This window comes from Osmerus eperlanus, chromosome 27, assembly GCF_963692335.1.
Source record: "Osmerus eperlanus chromosome 27, fOsmEpe2.1, whole genome shotgun sequence".
Taxonomy (NCBI): domain Eukaryota; kingdom Metazoa; phylum Chordata; class Actinopteri; order Osmeriformes; family Osmeridae; genus Osmerus; species Osmerus eperlanus.
Window position 1 is genome coordinate 7,503,877 of NC_085044.1, and position 21,557 is coordinate 7,525,433.

The 21,557-nt window shown below is 45.7% G+C and overlaps 1 protein-coding gene across 4 annotated transcripts in view; it reads right to left on the bottom strand.

The window, feature by feature from the left end:
- Nucleotides 1-21,557, bottom strand: part of fnip1 (folliculin interacting protein 1) — a 48,929-nt gene that overhangs the window by 5,076 nt on the left and 22,296 nt on the right. For 3 of the 4 annotated variants that reach the window (XM_062453170.1, XM_062453166.1, XM_062453168.1), the window contains 11 exons: nucleotides 21,355-21,455; nucleotides 21,154-21,228; nucleotides 20,944-21,026; nucleotides 20,045-20,128; nucleotides 19,091-19,162; nucleotides 17,729-17,867; nucleotides 17,193-17,394; nucleotides 16,738-16,823; nucleotides 6,822-6,968; nucleotides 2,576-2,745; nucleotides 608-2,309 (listed from right to left, as the gene is read on the bottom strand). In XM_062453170.1, the coding sequence (XP_062309154.1) occupies nucleotides 608-2,309; nucleotides 2,576-2,745; nucleotides 6,822-6,968; nucleotides 16,738-16,823; nucleotides 17,193-17,394; nucleotides 17,729-17,867; nucleotides 19,091-19,162; nucleotides 20,045-20,128; nucleotides 20,944-21,026; nucleotides 21,154-21,228; nucleotides 21,355-21,455 (2,861 nt within the window). The remainder of the gene's footprint in view (nucleotides 1-607; nucleotides 2,310-2,575; nucleotides 2,746-6,821; nucleotides 6,969-16,737; nucleotides 16,824-17,192; nucleotides 17,395-17,728; nucleotides 17,868-19,090; nucleotides 19,163-20,044; nucleotides 20,129-20,943; nucleotides 21,027-21,153; nucleotides 21,229-21,354; nucleotides 21,456-21,557) is intronic. The other variant, XM_062453169.1, reaches the window with a different exon arrangement.

The following is a 21,557-nucleotide window of genomic DNA, read 5'->3' on the forward strand; positions in this document are numbered from 1 at the left end:
TTGTTACCTGTATAAAAGACACCTGGGAGCCAGAAATCTTTCTGATTGAGAGGGGGTCAAATACCTTTTTCACACATTATAATGCAAATCAATTTATAACAATTTTGACATGCATTTTTCTGGATTTTGTTGTTGTTATTCTGTCTCTCACTGTTCAAATACACCTACCATTAAAATTATAGACTGATCATTTCTTTGTCAGTGGACAAACGTACAAAATCAGCAGGGGATCAAAAAATGTTTCCCCTCACTGTACATTGTGACAGGAGACTTTCTCGACGAGAGTTCTTCCACTCCTCAACTAGCCATGACACTTTTTTCTTTTCTTATTTGATGTTTGAAACACAAGCATCCTGCATTGATCTGTTGGGGTTCAACATGCCCGTTTAGAACACACAACTTTTTTGTTGCTGCAACTAGCTTGCTCTGTTGGTTGGTCCATAAAAATGTGCTTACGGCCTACTGTATGTGGTCACAGCTAATTTGCGCCTGTAAATCATCAAATGAACACTTTAATAAGTGAGTGTGTGTGTGTACATATACATACATATATACACAGACACACACAGTATATGTATGGTATTGCGTGTGTGTTCCAGCTCCTCACCCAGGGAAGGGGACCACCACCTCCTCCTGCCAGTCGTCCTGGTCCGTTTCCCCAGTGTAGTAGCTGTCGTTGTTCCTGTGTGTTTCCTGACTGGTGTCCTCACTCTCACTGTCGCCCAGAGCGCTGTCCGAGCTCTCGTTCCTGGGGATCTCCCACTCGCCGGACGGCGCAGTCTTCCTGGGCTCGCCACGGTCCTCCTGGGGCCCCGTGACGGATATGATGATTTCCCGGTCCTTTTCCGCTGTGCAGTGTCCACAGCTACTAGGTCCCCAAGGGTCCATGGAACCACAACGGCACCTGTCTGGACCCTCATTGTTTCCCTGGCCTCTGACTCCTTTCCCTGTCACCCCCGAGGGGTCCAGCAGCTCCTTCTGGATTTTGTCCGTGCCTCCCACCTCTCGGCATTGCTTGGCAAGGTCGTCAATGGTCCTGGTTTCCACGGGGTTGTCGTCGCTGAAGTACTCGTCGAACAGATCCATGCACTCCTCACTGGTGTGAGGTACCCACTGGGGCATCTTACTGGTCACCCGCAGCAGAGTGCTGTCCTTCCCCCCTGCCTCCTTGGTCTTGGTTTGGTCCACTGCTAATTGGATAGTCTTTGACTCCACCTCCCTACCGGCTCCTCCCCCTCTGTGCCCTCCACTGCTCCCCCTCTGCTGTTCTTGTTTGAGGAGTTGCTGTTGTTGTTGTCTGTGTTTTTTAAGCTTCCTCATTTCCTCCTCCATCTTCCTCCCACGACTCTCCGTGTCAGAGTCAGGTGACATTGAGTCACCAATCAGAAAGGTCACCTTAGTGGCTGGCTCCTCCTCTTCCCCCTCTGACAAAAAGACCGCCGGGCCGTGGAAGGAGCCCGGTACCGGTACCGGCAGGGGCAGGTTCTTGTCGGGGGGCTTCTTCTCCATAGGTATGCCTGAGGGTCTAAACACCTTGGTGGGCCCAGTCTCAGTGACCTCAACCACTCCAGCCTCCATCTGTTGTTGACTGATTTCCAGACTCGCCTTAGGCTCAGCACCCAGCACGCATGCGTGCTCCCTGGGGGAGGCAGAGCCCACGTGCACCACCATCTCCTGCTTTGCCTCCACACCAGAGGGGCTGGAGGACTCTCTCCGGGGGCCTTGACCTAGACTAGACACGGCCTCCGTCTCCCCAGCCTCCACTGTCCGTGAGACGGAATGGAGAACACTGATCCTAGAGCTCTGGCTGCCGTCCTCCTCTTCCTCGTATTTCTTGGGGGGGGGGGTGACTGTACTCAGCTCCTCCATGTCCGTGTATGTGCTGTTCTGCAGGCTGTTGTCTGAGGAGGGGTAGCTACAGTCTCTGTCTCCTTCACGGACCTCTGGTTCGGGCTCAGCTCCAATTCCAGGCCCAGGTTCAGCCCCAGGCCCAGCCTGAGCTCCAGCTACCACCGTCTCCTGTCCCTGGGCTCCCTGGCTGAGGTAGTCCCCACTGGGCTTGTGGACGGTGATCAGGACGTACTCGGACTCCTCCACCTCTCCACGTCGCAGAGAGGTGGTGATGAGTGAGCCAGGGATGACAATAGCCTCATCCTCGTGGCTGTCTAGCAGGTGGGTCTCCAGCAGCTCAGAGCAGCGGATGAAGTAAGTGAGGACATAGAGGAGTCTCTGGACCAGGTCCTGCCGCCGGCCCAAAACCACCGTCCTGGACAGACGCACTGGAGAACCGATGGCCCCATAAAGGTCGCCTGAAGAACAGCGGAAAGCAACGGTACCAAGGAATACAGGAGAACACAGGGGAAACACAGGAAACATTATTTCATTAATATGATAAAAAATCAGGGTTGGTATTATAATAAACAGGTTATAGTAGATTCCTTGAATCATTGCAGTGAGTTGCCCTGATCCACCACTAGAGGGAGTAATGTTCCAACTTAATGAAGTTGGTCTATCCCGCTGATTACAAGCTAAGGGCCAGTGTCTAACCTGTGTGTGCGTGTGTGCATGTTCTAACCTAGCTGTGCCCAGAGAGGGTTGTAGGGGTGTGTCTTGGCCAGCATGTCCACACTCTGGGACGAGTGCTTCTCTAAAAAGATCTTGATTGGTGGTTGCCCATTGGGCATCACCGTGGGAACCCAGGCCAGGTGATTGGTAAGGATGGCCGTCAGGAGGGCAGGGAGAAACCTGGGAACCAGGAAATGATGGTCAGGTCAGGTAGATAGAGTAGGGTAGAGTAGAGTACATACAATAACATTGCGGTATTATGCGTCAGCATTCTGTATTTTGCCTGGGTACCCAAGTTAGTTCGCAATCCCAAGTCAGGTTATGACTGAAGCGGTCATCAAAAGGATTACCGATGGTCAGACACACTCTCATTAGCTTTTTCATACACCGTCACACACTCACATGCTGTCTGTACGGTTTTCAGTGTGTGTGTGTCTGTGTGTGCACGTGTATGTATGACTCACTCCTCCTCAACCACAGTCTACTTCCCTGTTCCCCGTCTCATGACTGGCATCACTCAGCACATGCCAGTTAGATCATGGGACTGGGAGAGACAGGAAGTGTGTGTGTGCGTTAGGGATGTTCATGATTAACCATAAATCAATTAATTGCCGTTAAGAATTTAACCGGTTAAAAATGTATTAACCGATAACAACTGCCGTCTACATTGTTGAACTACAAATAGCAGTAATTGCGCTTTATTCATCATTACAGCCGCTGTTTCAGAATTGTATGAAATGTCATGAAGTTGCGACTTTACCACGTCCGTTTTCTCTCCACTTGAGAGGATGAGCAACTGGAACCATGAAAGGCATCAATCACTTGCGAAGTCATGTCAACCAAATAAACAACAGTGCAATTAGCCTACAGCAAAGCACTTACTGTTTCGGCTCAGTCAGGTACGGAGCCCCGGAGCTAACATAGATAAACAATGTATTGTATTTTGTGTCCACGATTTATTAAACCGTGCCCGCTTTTTACTAATTTGTTCCCAAATTTGTGTTCAATCATGCGCACGTTTTACCAATGTGTTCCCTTATTTTATGTCTGTTAGGCTACTTAGGACAATATAATCTACACTTGTGTTTCTGCTTGATTTGTTTGAACTTGAGCAAATTACCATAAAGCATTTTGATGAACCCTGAATTTAGCATGAATAATAATAATCCATAATATGGATTTAAGGAAATAATATAGGCATGTATATAAATTAGTGCAGTCAGTTAAACGCATTATTAACGGCATACTTTTTTTTCCGCAAGATTAACGTTCTTTTTGGCCTAGCAAACTTTGTAGTTTTTTTCACATGCTGTTGCAGCAACTACTGACGTTAGAAAAACACCACACTGGATCTAGCTAGACCGGAAACAAAACAATAGGCACGCCGCACACACTTGTTTGGGCTTGCGAGCCGGCTAAAGAGTAGTAGGCTAACGTTACGTTTTGAGTGGAGGACGAGTGCGAGACACCGAAATGGATGCCAATAAGATTCTGAATGGAAAGTTTACTTTTAAAAGTTGCCAAATGGTTCCATTGACAAGACCAAAGTGATCTGTGTGTTTTGTCGTTGTGAACTGAGCTATCATCGCAGCACGTCCGAAATACCACTTGATGGCCAAGCACACAGCTGCTGCGAATTCTCCGCCCCCTCGTCAAAGCCAGGCGATTGCAATGTTGTTTTCAATAAAAAAAACTTTTGCACTAAGCAATCCAATCCACTTTTCCATGTTGATGAGAGCATTAAAATTAGAAAAAAATATGGGACAAAAAGAAATCAAGGGACATTTAGAATAGATAAAAATGTGCGATTAATTGCGAGTTAACTATGACATTAATGCGATTAAATATTTTAATCGTTTGACAGCACTAATATAAATAAAGGCATGTTTCTAGGCAATGTAGGCTAGTGTCATGCAAATAAAGGCACTGTGATGACATTGTGTTTCCATAGCATCCTCCTCCATTTCTTAACACACCAACTTCTGTTGAGAACACACACCAACGTGTCCACTTCCATAGTCATGACACTAACAGCTAATAATGCGAATTAAGCGAATAACTTAATTTACAACAATTAACAATACAAAGTTAGAATTAGTTGGCCTCTGTGTTGAAATCTATAGTCTCGCCATAGTTCACTTGCAACTGAAGATGCTCCGCCTAAACTCATACCAGGGTCCCCCAGCTCTGCCTAAACTCATACCAGGGTCCCCCAGCTCTGCCTAAACTCATACCAGGGCCCCCTGGCTCTGCCTAAACTCATACCAGGGCCCCCTAGCTCTGCCTAAACTCATACCAGGGCCCCCTAGCTCTGCCTAAACTCATACCAGGGTCCCCTAGCTCTGCCTAAACTCATACCAGGGCCCCCTGGCTCTGCCTAAACTCATACCAGGGTCCCCTAGCTCTGCCTAAACTCATACCAGGGCCCCCTAGCTCTGCCTAAACTCATACCAGGGCCCCCTGGCTCTGCCTAAACTCATACCAGGGTCCCCTAGCTCTGCCTAAACTCATACCAGGGCCCCCTGGCTCTGCCTAAACTCATACCAGGGTCCCCCAGCTCTGCCTAAACTCATACCAGGGCCCCCTGGCTCTGCCTAAACTCATACCAGGGCCCCCTGGCTCTGCCTAAACTCATACCAGGGTCCCCTAGCTCTGCCTAAACTCATACCAGGGTCCCCTAGCTCTGCCTAAACTCATACCAGGGTCCCCCAGCTCTGCCTAAACTCATACCAGGGTCCCCCAGCTCTGCCTAAACTCATACCAGGGCCCCCTAGCTCTGCCTAAACTCATACCAGGGCCCCCTAGCTCTGCCTAAACTCATACCAGGGTCCCCTGGCTCTGCTTAAAATCATACCAGGGTCCCCCAGCTCTGCCTAAACTCATACCAGGGCCCCCTAGCTCTGCCTAAACTCATACCAGGGTCCCCTGGCTCTGCCTAAACTCATACCAGGGTCCCCCAGCTCTGCCTAAACTCATACCAGGGCCCCCTGGATCTGCCTAAACTCATACCAGGGCCCCCTAGCTCTGCCTAAACTCATACCAGGGTCCCCTAGCTCTGCCTAAACTCATACCAGGGTCCCCTAGCTCTGCCTAAACTCATACCAGGGTCCCCCAGCTCTGCCTAAACTCATACCAGGGTCCCCTGGCTCTGCTTAAAATCATACCAGGGTCCCCCAGCTCTGCCTAAACTCATACCAGGGTCCCCTAGCTCTGCCTAAACTCATACCAGGGTCCCCTGGCTCTGCTTAAAATCATATTAAGGGCCCCCGGCTCCACCTAAACTCATACCAGGGCCCCCTAGCTCTGCCTAAAATCATACTACGGCCCCCCAACTCCACCTAAACTAATAGCAGGGCCCCCCAGCTCCATCTAAACTCATACCAGGACCCCCCAGCTCCGCCTAAACTCATACCAATTGCCCTAATACACCGTCATATACATCACTAGACCAAGCAAGAAAGCTCTTTAAAAGATGACGCCTCGTTCATTTCTATGGAAAGTGCTCAGTGGCGCAGTGAGGCCAAGCCTGTCAGCTTCAGGTCAGTCAGCATTCAGCTCATGTTCCTTTTTTGTGTTCATGCCCTTTTCATAACCGCAAGCAAAATCAAGGAAGGGTCAAGAAACCACATTGCTTAACTTGCATGTTCAACCTCAAGGCACCACAAACGCCAACGCTTGCTAGTATGTAGCCTACTGTGCCTGCAGAAATTATACTTTTATACTTAAATTATACTTCGGATTTTGGAAATACTTTTAGCCCATATTCACCAGATTGTCATAAGCATCTGGACTTTGTAAAGACATTGCCGTGATTTTGGCCTATTCAGAAGGAAAAAACATAGGACTACTGATTTGGATGTGTAGCTATAGCAAATTAGTGACTTTTACTCACAAATTTGTAACTTTAGAATCTCGGAAATTCTGAGATTCTTTTTAACCTACAATCACCCAAGCACTATTAGCACTATTACTAGTAGCTAGTGAACTCCGGCTGCTCGTTTAAATTGTTTGTGCTTTGTAAATCAATGTTTCTCCTAATTAATGTGCCCCTATTATTGTTTAAATACAACTTAAACTGAGAAAAGGGGTGCATTTTGCATTTGAGTCCTTAATGATTAATCAATAATTGATTGTTAAAGTGTTCAACTATCGGTAAAGGAAAATGCACAAAATGTGCAACCGTAGTGTAAGTGTGTGTGTGTAGCTGCATTAGCTGAGTTTGGCTGCATGTGTGTGTCAGATAGTTCTGGTCTTACTGGTTCTTGGAGGCCTGCTCCAGGAGCTGGGACAGCTCCTTCATGAACTGGGCACACAGCAGGGTCTTCTCGGGGGCTCCAGACATCATGGTGAGCCAGACAGGCTCAACCACACGGGGCATGGTGTACAAGTTACAGATGGTCGTCCTGCAGGAGCAGGGTAAAGTGAAGGGGGGGGAGAGGGGAGATATAAGAGACATAGACAAACACAGAGAAAGTGTCAGAGACAGCTCACTCCAGTTACTACTACCAGAGCACTACTACCACCTCTAGCAGAGCCAACCCTCAACACAATGCCAATTGCATCACTCCAGATCCTCAAACGGTAGGCTGCAGAGAATGAGAACTGACTTTGATTTTATGACACGTCATATGATGCCCTTATCTTTCAAGAGGAGCCTCAAAGGCTTTCAAAAGACTTGTTAGGTGTGTTCGACATTGGCTGCATGAAACAACCGGCGATAGTTGCCGCTTGCAGTCGGGGAGGAGTTAAAAACGGCTCTGTAAAGTCGGACATTCCAGCTTCTCGTGGTTTACTGCGTTGACGTCAGTCATAACCGATCAAGCGCCGTTGTTAAAGGGGTCATTGATTGCAAAACCAAGTTTACCTTGTCATAGTTAAATAACGACAGTTCGGTGGGTAAAATGGACATAAAGTGAACCTCAAAGTCCATTGACACCTCTTTCCTATGCAAATCTCAAAATTTAAAACTGTGGATGTAAAACGGTAGCTTGGCTCTGCCCTCCCACGTAGTTCCGCTCAAATCAACTTTTTGTAGGGTCCAATCAGCGAACAGAGGGAGTGGCTGAGAACGATGACGTTGATGTTGTGCGCTAGTTTGAGTTGTAGTTCAGTAATGGCGGCGGAAAAAGATGCGAGCGAAGCTATTCGGCCTGTTGTGGCAACGCTGCTGAATATCCAGAAGTTAAAGCCGGAGCAAGAACAATCCTTGCTGAGTTTTTTTGGTGGCCATGATGTTGTGGCCCTCCTCCCCACGGGGTTCAGGAGAAAAGTTTGAATTTTCAGCTACGGCAGCTAGCTCCGTTACGGTAGTGGTGAAGGAGTTGGCTAAGGTGAACGCTAATGATTAGTTGGCAGATCAGAGTGGCTCTGGGCAGATCCAATAGTTTTAAACTTCAACAGTTCCGACCTTATGTTCATCACAACCGCAAGCTGTAGTATGATTTTGTCGCTAACAGTTATTAGCAATGCTAACTTATCCTGCCTGTAGCATAGGTAGAATGTGTGATTTAGTTTATTGGCAATGGGGCTAATGTTATTTCATGTTCCTGACTGTGTTTCATTCAAATAAACAACCTGTGTTGTCATGTAAATATACAATTCACGATGCATGTTTGTCCAGATCTATTTTTCAGCAAGATAGCTAGAGCTGAATTGAATCACGATAGTTTCGGTGCTAAGCTTTGGGTGACCCAGGGGGAGGGGGGGCATAGGCTGGCATAGGCTGACAATAACATAGGCTATATGATCATAAACATAAAATTAAAAAAAATAATAGGCTATATGATCATTTATTTATTGAACCTTAACAAAATTGCAAAATGCAAATGTAAAACAATTTTTTTTTGTGGCATTTAGTCCAGTGCTTCTGTCGCTTTCAGTGGTTGTTTAATGTCTTTAATGTGTCTTGTCCATGTATTAAAGCAATAATGATAAAAAATAAAACATTCTAAATAATAAATACTTTATATGGCCACATATTAAAATCAGAAAATTAAGACACTTTTCACTCCTCCTCATTTATTAAAGCAATAATGATAAAAAGGCGGCAGGGTGCTCAGTGTTGCCAGATTGGAAATGGCTAAGTTTGGTCCGGAATTTGAGCATTAGCGAAACTGAAGGTGTCAGGGGGTCAGGTGGCTGAGCGGTTAGGGAATCAGGCTAGTAATCTAAAGGTTGCCAGTTCGATTCCCGGCCGTGTCAAATGACGTTGTGTCCTTGGGCAAGGCACTTCACCCTACTTTGCCTCGGGGGAATGTCCCTTACTGTAAGTCGCTCTGGATAAGAGCGTCTGCCAAATGACTAAATGTAAATGTAAATGTAAATAAATATAAAAAACACGTCAAGGTTGTCGTGTGTGAGTCTGGCCAAGGAGGGGTGAGGGGGGTGGGGGGGTCAACTTCTCCAGCCCAGAGGAGCAATGCCAAACAGTTTCTTGCCCCGCAGGGGGGTGCAGAGAGATGGCCAAACCTTGTAAGTATTCTGCTAGCCAGAACAAAGGAATTGACCAATAACGGACAGTTATGGTGATGGTACAAAACATTTCTCAAGGACTACTCTGCCAGAGGACACTTAAGGGTGTGAAATTGTGTACTATCCTCCTATCTTTTCTGTGTGATGTATTTGATGTTTTAATGTAACTTGAAAGGAAGTTAGTCAGTCAATCTTGGTAGCCAATGAGTTGTAATCTACTGTTGTTGGTACAATAAAACATTGACTGCCACAAATGGATAATTTTGTGTTTTTACTGTTTTACATGCCAAAAATCAGTGTAGAGCTGCACGCAGCGCATTGATTCGCTCAGCCACTTCTTGCCCCGCTCGCGTTCTCTCTCTCACTACCACGGACCAGTCTGTGAATAGCCCCCTCTCTCCATGCACGCTCTGAATCAAAGCGCGGGACAAACTGCTTCTTCCCTCAGACGGATGGGCCAGAAAATCTATTCAAAGTTTACGAACGGTTTGGCCCAATCCCAATATGCACCCTCACAGACTCACTGACTTTGAGGCGCGTTCTCGCTATGTGAGGGCTTAGGGCTGTCCCACAGACAAATCGTCAAGTGTGCAGGGGCTCTTTTGCAGACATTTTGAGCCCTTTATGCACCCTTTTCATTAGTCCGCATTTTTGCAGACTTTAGCAAAGGGAATTGCCCACAATTTACAGCGTTGTGACATGAAACACTAGGGAAAGCCTGGAAGCGAGTAAGAAATCCTGGCAAACCCGCCTCATAAAACAAGAAGAAGAACGGTAAACAAACAAGCATGCATGGAAGGAGCAACCCTGACGTAAACACAAAAATCAAATTTACCTGCAAGTTTAAACACAAAGCTCACTGGTGGTTAATATAGCCAGAACTGTGTGTAGGTTGTCCTTTGATGATAAATGGGGGGGGTCAGATGGCTGAGCGGTTAGGGAATCAGGCTATTAATCAGAAGGTTGCCGGTTCGAGTCCCGGCCGTGCAAATGACGTTGTGTCCTTGGGCAAGGCACTCCACCCTACTTGCCTCGGGGGAGTGTCCCTGTACAACTTTTTTCTGCGAGGGCCAGATCATTTTTCCTTTCTTTAATGTGGGGCCAGGTTGGTCTGTAACAGAAAATTACATGGGCCGGTTTGACTACCAGTATTGTTGTGGAGATGTTATTATGATTTTAAATGTATTAATTATGCTAGATTAGTTTATTATTTTGGTATGCACCGTTCATCCGTACATATCAAGGGGTATATAGCCTATTAAAATAGCATTATTACTATCGTAATGACCTTTTTTTCATATTCACTGCTATTGAAATCAAAACATTTACTTACTTAGGCATATTAATCAGTATAAACAGATTTCTTTTTTTCTTTTAAGTCTGTCATTGTTCAGAGGGCCGATCCAAATGGGATGGCGGGCTGTTTTTGGCCTACGGGCCTTAGTTTGGGGACCCCTGCTTTAGTACTTGCCCTATTTAACGTACTGTGAGGTTTTAGCACACACTTTTATGTGGTTGGGAGAAGAGAAGGGAGAAGGCCTGGTTGGGCCCTACATGTGTATCATGTTTGACTTTTGATATAAAAATATTTTGTGATCTTATCTGTCTGTGTCTCACACCAGAAAGTCCTTTAACGGTGTATTTTATTTACCTGAAGAGGTAGCACCTTTGTTCCTGTTCCAATGTTCCATGGTTTTTCATTTTACTGTGTTCTTAAACCATAATACCCCAAGTAAGCCTGGGTCTATTTGACAGTATTTGCGGATGGTGTTTGCCTCAGGTCTGATTTGTGGGCGGTGGTGGGGGCAGCACAGCACAGTGATTGTCTAAGTGGAACAACGGGCCTACAGTTCATTGGTTGCAGAGAGAGAGAGTAGACAGAGGGTAAGAGACAAAAAAGAGAAAGAGAGGAGACCCTCATATCCTCCATTCAGAATTGGGACATTCCTCCAGCAAGCCACCAACACAGCCTTGGGCAGAAGGCCAGGGGCTTACACACACACACATGGGGGAATCTCTCAGGACTTAGGAATGTCTCGAACAGAGGCGTTAACAGTTGAGTTGTTGCCTACTGTAATGCTGAACAGGAAAAAGCAACACAGTGTGAACTCCTTACTTTGCCAGATAGCTTGTCAGAGTTACCCTAATGCTAACAAAAGATACAGTAAGAATATTAGCGTAATGCTACCAGGAGATAGCATTAGGCTAATATTCTTAATGTAACAATAAATGGAGCAGGGAATAGTAGCTTGCAAGAGCTAGCCTAAACCTAGGTGTGTGTAGGGGCATGCCCCTTCATTTATGTGTATTGGTTTACAGTAAAAAAAAAAAAGGGAACGTGAATAAATCAAACTCCAAACTATTTCCCCTCTATTTTCTCAGAAGAACAGGAAGAGCGTAGGAGGTTGTCCAGTCAGGGCATTAGCGGTATTGGAGTTAGTCCAATTCCCAGTAAGCAGGCTGGTGCTGAGTACTGTAGGCTGCCTGCCGGGCTCCTATTAAAAGCAGCCAGGGGGCAGTCACATGGGGGGAGGGAAGAAGCTTGGGCCTAGCCTTACAACCTTACCCTCACACGATCACATGAACTACCTGGACAGACTTAGTGAACTTTATTTACATTTACATTTTGTCATTTAGCAGACGCTCTTATTTAGAGCGACTTACAGTAAGTACATGGGACATTCCCCCCGAGGCAAGTAGGGTGAAGTGCCTTGCACAACGTTGTTTTTCACAGCCGGGAATCGAACCAACAACCTTCTGATTAATAGCCCGACTCCCTAACCGCTCAGCCATCTGACCCCCCACTTTATAGTGAGGAATGTTTAAATTGAAGAAGTGCATTGACCTCTGTGCAGTGAGAGCTTATATAATCACATATAGTGGATTCAGAAAGTATTTGGACCCTTTCATCTTATTGTGTTGTAGATCTCATTGTAAAATGATACAATTGCAATTTTACACGTTAATCAACACTCAATTACCAAATAAAAACATGTTTTTAGACCAGAGAATCCTTTTCCTCATGCTGTCTGAGTCCTTTAAAGGGGTCATTGACTGATTTTATAGGGTATTTCACACTGTTCCTTAAGGTCTCCGAATAGAGTATGTAACATTGGTTGTGCTGAATGTTCTCCCTTTTATGGTATGTTCATAAATATTTAGAAGAGCTGCGCGCTGATTGCTTGGTTTACAATGAGCGAAGCTGCGGAGCAAAGACCCAACATAGCCAAACATGCATCGTGAATTGTAGGTTTACATGACAACACAGATTATTTATTCGAATGAAACAGTCAGGAAAATGAAATAACGTTAGCCCCATTGCCAAGAAACTAAATCAACACACATTCTACCTATGATAGATACAGGAGACGTTAGCGCCAAATCATACTTACAGCTTGCGTTTGTGATGATCCTACAGTCGGAACAGCACCTCTTTTCAACAACATCTTATTAGCAAATCCTGCTTTAAATTATCCAAGGTTTTCAAAACTGTCTTTGGTGAAATGGTTTGAGCAAATGAATAATTGAGTGTCGAACTTCACAGGGATTTTCTCATAGACAAACATCAGCCATGCCCGTCTAGTGTTTGGTTCCTTGGGAAGACTATGAAAAGTGTCAGCATTCCCTGTACAGCCTTGAACACTGCATTTACGACCGTGGTCCATTTTCAATATCCTTGAAAAACTTCAAAACTTTCTTCTTTGTAATTCCCGTGGAAGTACACAGAGCAGTGCGCAGCTTAACTAGTGTCTGAGATCTACGCGAACCCTGAGATTGGGGTGTGACAAAGGTACAGACCAGAGCCAAAGAAGGTGGAGCCACCTTTGTGACGTCACAAAGGTGGCTTTTTGAAAGCCGACCGTTTTACAGCGGCAGTTTCAAATTGTGAGATTTGCAGAGGAAAGAGGTGTCAATTGACTTTGAGGTTCACTGTATGTCCATTTTAACCCACCGAACTGTCGTTATTCAACTATGACAAGGTAAACTCGGTTTTGCAGTCAATGACCCCTTTAAATGCTGTTTGGCAGACTCGAAGCTGGCCAATGACTAATCCATGTATGTGTTAATTGACAAGGGGTTCAGATGAATGGACGAGGAACTGTTCAGTATCTGAAGGGTCTTACAGTATGTACTGTTAAGAAAACAGGAGGTTTTATGTTTATTGGCTTGAACATTTTTCCCCTGAGTATTTTTAGCCCTTTGGGCAGAATGCAAACTTTATAATCAAACTTGGTTTGCAGCCAGTGAGTTTTGAGGCTGTGTAAATGAGACATTTTTGTTAAAGTTTTTCATGAATTTGCAAACATAAAAAAAACATGTTTTGCACTTTGGCGTTATGGGTAATTGAGTGTACATTACTGGGCAAAAAATGCCGGATGTATCAATTCACAAATAATCTACACTTTTTTTTGTTGCAAAATGTGAAGTTGAAAAGTGGGGTCAGAATACTTTCTGAAGTGGTTTATCATCAGACAGTGATTAAGCATAGTACACTTCAAGCACAAGTTAATGCAGTGTCGTCCTAGCATAGTACAGACCTAGTGTGTACCTTTGTGACGTCAGACCTTTGTGTTTGTGTGGCTGTGATGGTCAGTGTGTGTGTGTGTGCGTGCATGGTTGTGAAGATGTGTGTTTGTGTTGGGGTGTGTGTGGCCATTGTTGTATTAGAGTGTTCGTGCAGGATTGAATGCGTGTGCGTGTGTGTGCATCTCTGCCTGAGTGTGTATGTGTGTGCATGGTTGAGTGTGTGTGTGTGTGTGTGTGTGCATGCCCACCTGCCTGTGTGTGCATACATTATATTGCCAAAAGTATTCACTCAGCTATCCAAATCATTGAATTCATGTGTTCCAATCACTTCCATAGCCACAGGTGTCTAAAATCAAACACCTAGGCATGCAGACTACTTCTACAAACGTTTGTGAAAGAATGGGTCGCTCTCAAGAGCTCAGTGAATTCCAGCATGGTACCGTGATAGGATGCCAACTGCATCCAAGCCTTACAGTGCAATGAAAAGCATCGGATGCAGTGGTGTAAGCCGCCACTGGACAGTCACAAATCACGCTTCTCCGTCAGGCAATCTGATGGACGAGTCTGGGTTTGGCGGTTACCAGGAGAACGTTACTTGTCTGACTGCATTGTGCCTATTGTAAAGTTTGGTGGAGGGGGGATTATGGTGTGGTGTTCCGGTGAAAGGAACTGTTAATGCTTCAGCATACCAAGACATTTTGGACAATTTCATGCTCCCAACTTTGTGGGAACAGTTTGGAGATGGCCCCTTCCTGTTCCAACATGACTGCGCACCAGTGCACAAAGAAAGGGCCATAAAGACATGGATGAGCGAGTTTGGTGTGGAAGAACGTGACTGGCCTGCACAGAGTCCTGACCTCAACCCGATAGAACACCTTTGGGATGGATTAGAGTGGAGACTGCGAGCCAGGCCTTCTCGTCCAACATCAGTGTCTGCCCTCACAAATGCACTTCTGGAAGAATGGTCAAAAATTCCTAAACCTTGTGGAAAGCCTTCCTAGAAGAGTTGAAGCTGTTATAGCTGCAAAGGGTGGGCCCGACATCATATAAAATCCTTTGGTTTCAGAATGGGATGTCACTCATGTTCATATGCGTGTGAAGGCAGACGAGCGAATACTTTTGGCAATATAGTGTACGTGCATGTCTCTCCCTACCCTACATCAAGCAGCTACATTTCTTTGTTCCATGATCTCAGACACCCAAGTGGTCCTAAGCCAGGCTGAGACAGAAAAAATATTTATTTATCTCCTGCAATGGCGTTCGTGCAGCGAGCCAGGCCATATTATTTACAGTTCTGGTCTGGACTCTTCTGGTCACATGACGCCACCGGGACTTCTACCAGGCAGGATTGGGTTGCCATGGCAACCCTCCTGCAGACATATGACTGGGAAGCTTTCAGATAGCAACGTTTGGGCAACGATGCAGAGTTCAGAGATACACACGTGAGAGGCACACACATACACACACCATACACACACAGACAATTGCACGGGCACCAACGCACATATTCAAACAGGAGTCCATACACTGGAGCGCACACACAAGCACACAATGCACAATACACAAGCACATTTTCTGGGGTGTCCCAGAATGCATTTGCCCCAGGGTTGAGCCTAACTTTGCAGTCATAGGTGGACAAGCAGATGAAGCGTACAACCCTACAACTCCCTCTTGACTGTGTGTGTGTGTGCATGCATGCATATGTGTGTGCATACTTCTGTGTGCATATGCACAGTTGTGAAAGACCCTGCTTTCTTGACTTTTCCTAGATGTGAGATCCTAGATTTTTAAATGTTCAAAATCATGTTCATGTTTTGGTTGAATTGCGCATTCGGCCATATTTTCCCCTGCCTTTCAAGGCTGTAATTCCCCTTTCTATCAGCAGATGTCACAAAGGATTCCCTTGCAGAAGTCTGTCACTCAGACAAAGGTTATGCATCTGAAATAAAATATGTCCAGCAACATTTTTTTAGTTATAGATATAGTCTATAATTATGTGCAAAATGATGACAAAAATGTAAGTAAATTCTATTAAGTGCATGAGCTTCACATGTGGTAGACGCAATGTCATAACATAGCGGGAACAATAATTGTAATCATAAAATGCTAATATGTTTTGTAAAGCGGATAAACATAACTAATAAATGCATTTAGCATATGTACACGAGCGAAACAAATCATATACTGACTTTGTCTCCACTCTCTTCGCAACGACTTCCTCCTTTACAATCAAAGTAGCCTACCCCCTTTCTAATACTACCTGCCTAGGGGTGCAACTCCTTCGGCTATTCCAGTGGTTCTCAAACTGTGGTACACGGAGGAATCTCAGAAATATTTAAATACCATGATATCATTGAAATGTGATTTAAAATACGTTTTGCCTTCCCTATAATATTTTGTTTTCGAAACAAAAATAAATGTTGGCACACGCAACTGGCTGACTGTTCCTGGGTAGTGGTGCATGCAAACATCAACGATAGTTACTGCGTGAACTGTGTAGCTCAATAGGCTAGGCTTACGCTATTGTATTTTAAAGTCGGTCATAATGGTGGTACTTGGAGAGTCAAATATTTTATGAGGTGGTATGGTATATTCTATACACCTGGTGGTGACTGACTGATTGCTACTTTCTCCTCTGTGTAAAACCTGAGGGATTCCTGCACTTTCCGTCTTTGACTAGACATTAAACTTCCGACTTAATAAAGTTAAGTTAAAGACAGCGGTACTGTGCTCCTTCACTTGGGTGAGAGAGATGTGAAAGCAGAGACAGAGTGGAGACCGAGTAGGCTACTAATGAGCCTCTATTCTATGAAAGAATAGAAGTTAAAAGAAGAAAAAAAAGAAGTTAAAAAGGCTGCTTTACCCACACACTACTTTAAACGTGCTAATTCAAATACACAGTTAAAGATCAAATCTAACTTTTTACCTAGTCAAACCCTATTGCTTGTGTGTTTTGAGTGGTCTGGTCTTGACCCGGTCTCGACTCGGTCTTGACCCCTCAAAGTCTTGGTTTGTCTCGGTCTTGATACACTCTGGTCTTGGTCATGGTCTCGGTTTAGGTGGTCTTGACTACAACATTGGGTGCCCCTTTGACTAAATACTTGATTATGAATTAAGTATTTCTTTCTTAAACTATCAAAACCCGCTACATATGTGCATGTGTGTGTGTCTAACCTGAACTCATTGAGGCCGTCCACCATGCGGCTGTAAGCCAGGGCCCTCTGACTGGCATCAGCTGACCGTCGGCTCATCTTCATGGCCTTGGGAGTGAAAACACACACACGCACACACGCTTAGAAGGGGTGGAGCGAGAGTCCATCCAGTGACAAGAGGTTGACAGTAACACACACCAGTAAACAGGACAACAACATCCTGGCAGAATAACACAGCGTTAAGCTCAAGGCTATGAGTACAGGAAACTATGACATGGCTAAAAAGGCTCAAACCTGCTGAGGGTATAAATCCCACTAAGACCAAATATAAATTAGGTACATACAAATAAATGCTTTAGCATATCTGTGATAAATGTGCTTTGTCAATCAAATGTTCTTTTAAAACCTCTGGGGTGTTTGACCAGCCCGGTGAACACACACGCCTGTACCACTGGGTTGGAAGAGGCGTAGACTCACCATCTCGATGGCACTCTTCAGCTTGTTCATATGACTCTCAAAGAGTGGGAAATGAGAGAAGAAGAAGTCCTGGAACTTGTTGTTCTCCTCTTCGTCCTGAGACAGGAGAAAGATGACACCAATGGCGATCTTCTTCTTCCTTGCCACGCCCAGGCTCGCACCGCCACTCTCGTCCGACATGTTGAAGCTCTCCTCCACTGACCTAGAGCAGTGTAGTATTAGTGGACAAGTGCAGCCAGACCACAGTGTCAGTGTATGATGATGTCCATCTGTATGTCCGTGCGCAAGTGTGTCTGTGCTTGTGTAACTGAGTTGAATTGGTTCAACTCACTCCTCAAAATAAATACCGCCACCCGTACCATTGAAGAGCTTGCTTTTCGGTGGCGTAGCTGGTTAAAGCGGCTTTTATACAAGTTTGTAAGTCAGATAATACGAGTTTGAACTGCAGCATGGGCAAGACCGGGAGGAAGCGACACTGACAAGCAACGCAACTACACCCGTTAAACGTGCATGTCCAGTATATGTGTATGTCTCACCACCGGGGGAAGACTCCATTCTCCAGGCTGGTGGTCTGGCTGCGGAGCCAGCGTCTCTGGTAGCTGCTGGCACAGCTACTGCTGGTGAGGGATGAGCCAGGAGACGGGAACGGAGTAATGAGGAGGCTGCTAAGAGATGCTGCAGAGGGGGGAGGGATAGAGGGGTCAGGAGGATGGTGACAGGAGATGTAGAAGATGTAGAAAGGGGAGAAGAACAGAGTGGGAGTGAGAAAGATGGCGAAAGGGAGAGGGAGGGAGATGCAAAGAGAGAGTGATGAAAAAGAAGGGGAGAAAGGAAGGAGAGAAGCAGGTAAGGTACCATTTTACTTGTTGTTTAAAATTGTATGTGAAAACTGTGACTAAACCTGATTGGTCCTGGATGTGGGTATTTAACATCAAAAGGTGTGGACACACTTGATCTGCCTGGATTTATATACGGAATTGTGAGACACATTCTGCTGTTTCTGCCAGTTCACTTCTGTGCTAAGCTTCTGTAGCTAGCTACCTAGAAAGGCCCTTTGCTCTTTACATTGAGTCGCACTAGGTAGCTAGCTAGCTAACCCTAACTAGCAAGTGTGTTCTTATTTTTATAAAAATCGATCTCCATAGATGCCAGGCTGCTAGGCATTTTAGCCATGGCCTTATCATATAAGAAATGAGTAAATATATTAGTGGCATGATTTAAATAGTAAATATGGCATGGTTAAAATAGTAAATGTAGGATTGAAATAGGATATGTGGTGGTGTGTAGTGTAAAATAGGAAATGTAAATCGGTAAAAAAAAAAAAAAAAGAAAACGTAAATTATGGAAAAAAACATGTATTTTGACTGATTGGATATATTAGTACTAATTTAATAATTTAGTAAATCATTTTTTTTAAGCTTTTTAGTTTTTTGTCACTTTTGGGATTCGATTATACTTTACTGTGTTTGCTTCTCAAGCACTAGAAATGTACTTGAAAAGTAAATTACTTTTACCAACTCCCAGTCCACACCACAAGGGTATAAGATACGTAAGGTGGGCCATGTGTGAGAAAGGGAGGTGAGGGGGACAGGTCCAATTTAGCTGTCCGTTAGTAGTAGTGGGTCATGGGAGCCCTTATATTTATGCCCTGCATGTGACGCTGTGTTGGTCAAGGGAATGACATGCCAGCCATGCCAAGCATGCCAGGCCCAGCGTTTCCACTGCCCAAGCTGTTCCATAGGGACTTCTCGGGGGGGGGGGGGGGGGGGGGGGTAAGGAGGTAGGTAAAAAAGTGTGTGTGTATCTGTGCAAGGGGGTTAATTTGTGTGAGTCTATGTGTCTGTGTGTGAGTGGGGGGGTTGGTAACATCTCTACAATATAACCTAAATAGTACCTACCTGATCTGGCAATGCCACTGTCTCTCTCATCATACAGACTTCTGCCTGGCATGTCCATGGGGTTACTGTGGCCTGGGGGAGATTGGAAAAAGGAGAGAGAGACTGAGACACACAGGCACATACACAGAGAATGTGTAAGAGACAGCTCACTCCAGATTTATTACTACCAGTGCACTCCCACCACCAGATACCTTCCTCTTCCTCCACCACCCTTCAACTTGAGGCTGCTTCTCCTACTACTTCCCAAACCCTGTGCTCCTCCACCCCCCCCCCCCCATCACCACAGTGAACATCAAACAGAGCTCTAAGGGGTGGGGGTCACATGCAGGGAACTACAAGCCTGCTGGGGGGTGCGCGGTGGGGTCAACTATACAGACGGCCAACCCTGTTTGGGTGGGGGAGGGTGATCGGGAATAGCACAACAGATCCAATTACCCAGGTGTAGGTTCTGAGAAATTCTATGTGCACACGCACACACAAACAGACATGCGCACATACACCAACATGCCTCAGGAGGTGCAGACAATGTAGAACCCTAATTTGCATGTACGGCAGAGGCATAGTTTTGGTTGAGCTGTTGACGTGATTTATGAGCCAATCAACAGGAGCGGAGCTGTTTGACAGACCAGGCTTATGGACATTCCTGTGTGGCTGGCGAGTGACACACACTCACCACCCTGACAGTACTTTAAAGAGGGGTATGGAGGGCTATTTAAAGAAATCACTCCACCAAGGACAGGAGTTCCACAGAGGGGGCGGGGGGGAGTGACGAAGGGACGGGAGGAAGGTGAAAAGATCTAACTCCCACACGCCGATAGTCCATGACGTACATGCCCAAAAAGGTCTACGACCTACACACACACACACAGAGCATGTGCAAGGTAGTTATGGACCTCTACACACGCATGCAGCTGTGCACACACACGTGCAGAAGCGAGGGAGTGCGCTGCCAACCTGAAAAGAAAGAGGCGCTCTTGATGAGGCGTAGAGGACCCTGCTCTGAGAAGGCCCGACGAGGGCTGCTGAGCTGAGAGAAACCTGGGGAGGAGGGGAAGAGTGGACAAAGAAGTGCGAGACGGAAGGGGGTGGGGGTGGAAGGGGGGTTTGGTATGGGGACGAATAGAGAGCAAGAATGGAGAGAGACACAAAAACAGACAGACATCAACCACAGTTAGTAAAGCTGCATGTCAGAACAGGTCAGAACCGTGGAGGAGGCCATGCCACCACTACCATCCAGAGAGACGACCGCAACAGACCCCGTTTGTTAGGTCGTCCTGAGATGAGTCAGATGGGCTGGAATCACTCTCAGAAAAGCCAGACTCAGAACCACAGTATTAAGGACCACATGATTCACAGAGCAGTGATCTGTGTTTGTACTGTTGTCCATTCTGCTGGACCAACATGAGGAAAGTTCAGATAGAGTCTGCATTGTCTGGGAGGATGGAAGTAAAATAAAACAGTGAAGAGCAGGAATGAGATGAATTTGCCACAAGCCAGTGTGGATTGATGAGGGTGTATGGATTATGGGATAACGGCATTGGCAAACAGCCTCCTTGACACAGTACACAGAGGGAGCAAAACTGAAACTGCACACTCATCAGAAATAATGATCACACTTAACATCTCAGAAGTTCAGGCTGATCAGGTTTTTAAAATAGTCTGTAGACAGAGATGCTATGATGAAAACACAACACTGCTTCAACACTCACAACAAATGTCAGACAACATGAACAACACTGAGAAACTGTACAGCACGGCACGAGAGGTGATCACATAAGCATTTGGTATTATCCTTGTCAGTTATGTCTTCTCTGAGACATTGTAACCCAGTCTGGTTCGGTTATTGTTTTTACCTAGGAGACTGTTGGTCCCAGTGTTCTGATCTGGCCTGAGAGTGTTGGGGTCCTGACTCATGAACTCCAGGCTGTCCTGTAACCTGCCCAACAGAAAAAAAGAGACCAATTCAGGATCTCAAAGGACAGAAGGAGAGGAGAGAAAGACGAGAAGGTAAAATATGGAAACAGAGTGAAAGAGGGAGAGTGAGTGTGTGCGCGCATGCTTACGTGTTGAGACTGCCATACACACTGCTCCCTGTCCTGGCTGTGAACACCTTACTCAGCATCAGCTGGGGAGGTGACCTGAGGACACATAGTGTGTTTGTGTATGTTGGGGGGGTTGTCGTTGCCTCAGTTTTGACAATGTTTAAAGTTACTGTATGTTGCAACATGTGTGTTTCTGTATTTGTGTGTGTGTGTGTTCTCTACCTGATCTGGTGAATCTTTAGCGTGGAGCCCTTGTAGCTCATGGCCACGGAGCCAAACATCATCTCCCCCAGCATGTTGGCATCAGAGGAGCAACGAGGGCCCTGGAGACAGAAGGGGGAAGAGAGGGTAAGTGGAGAAGGAGGATAGAGGGAAGAAGTAGAGAAGTAACAGAAGGAAATAAACAATTCTAATTAGCGCTTACG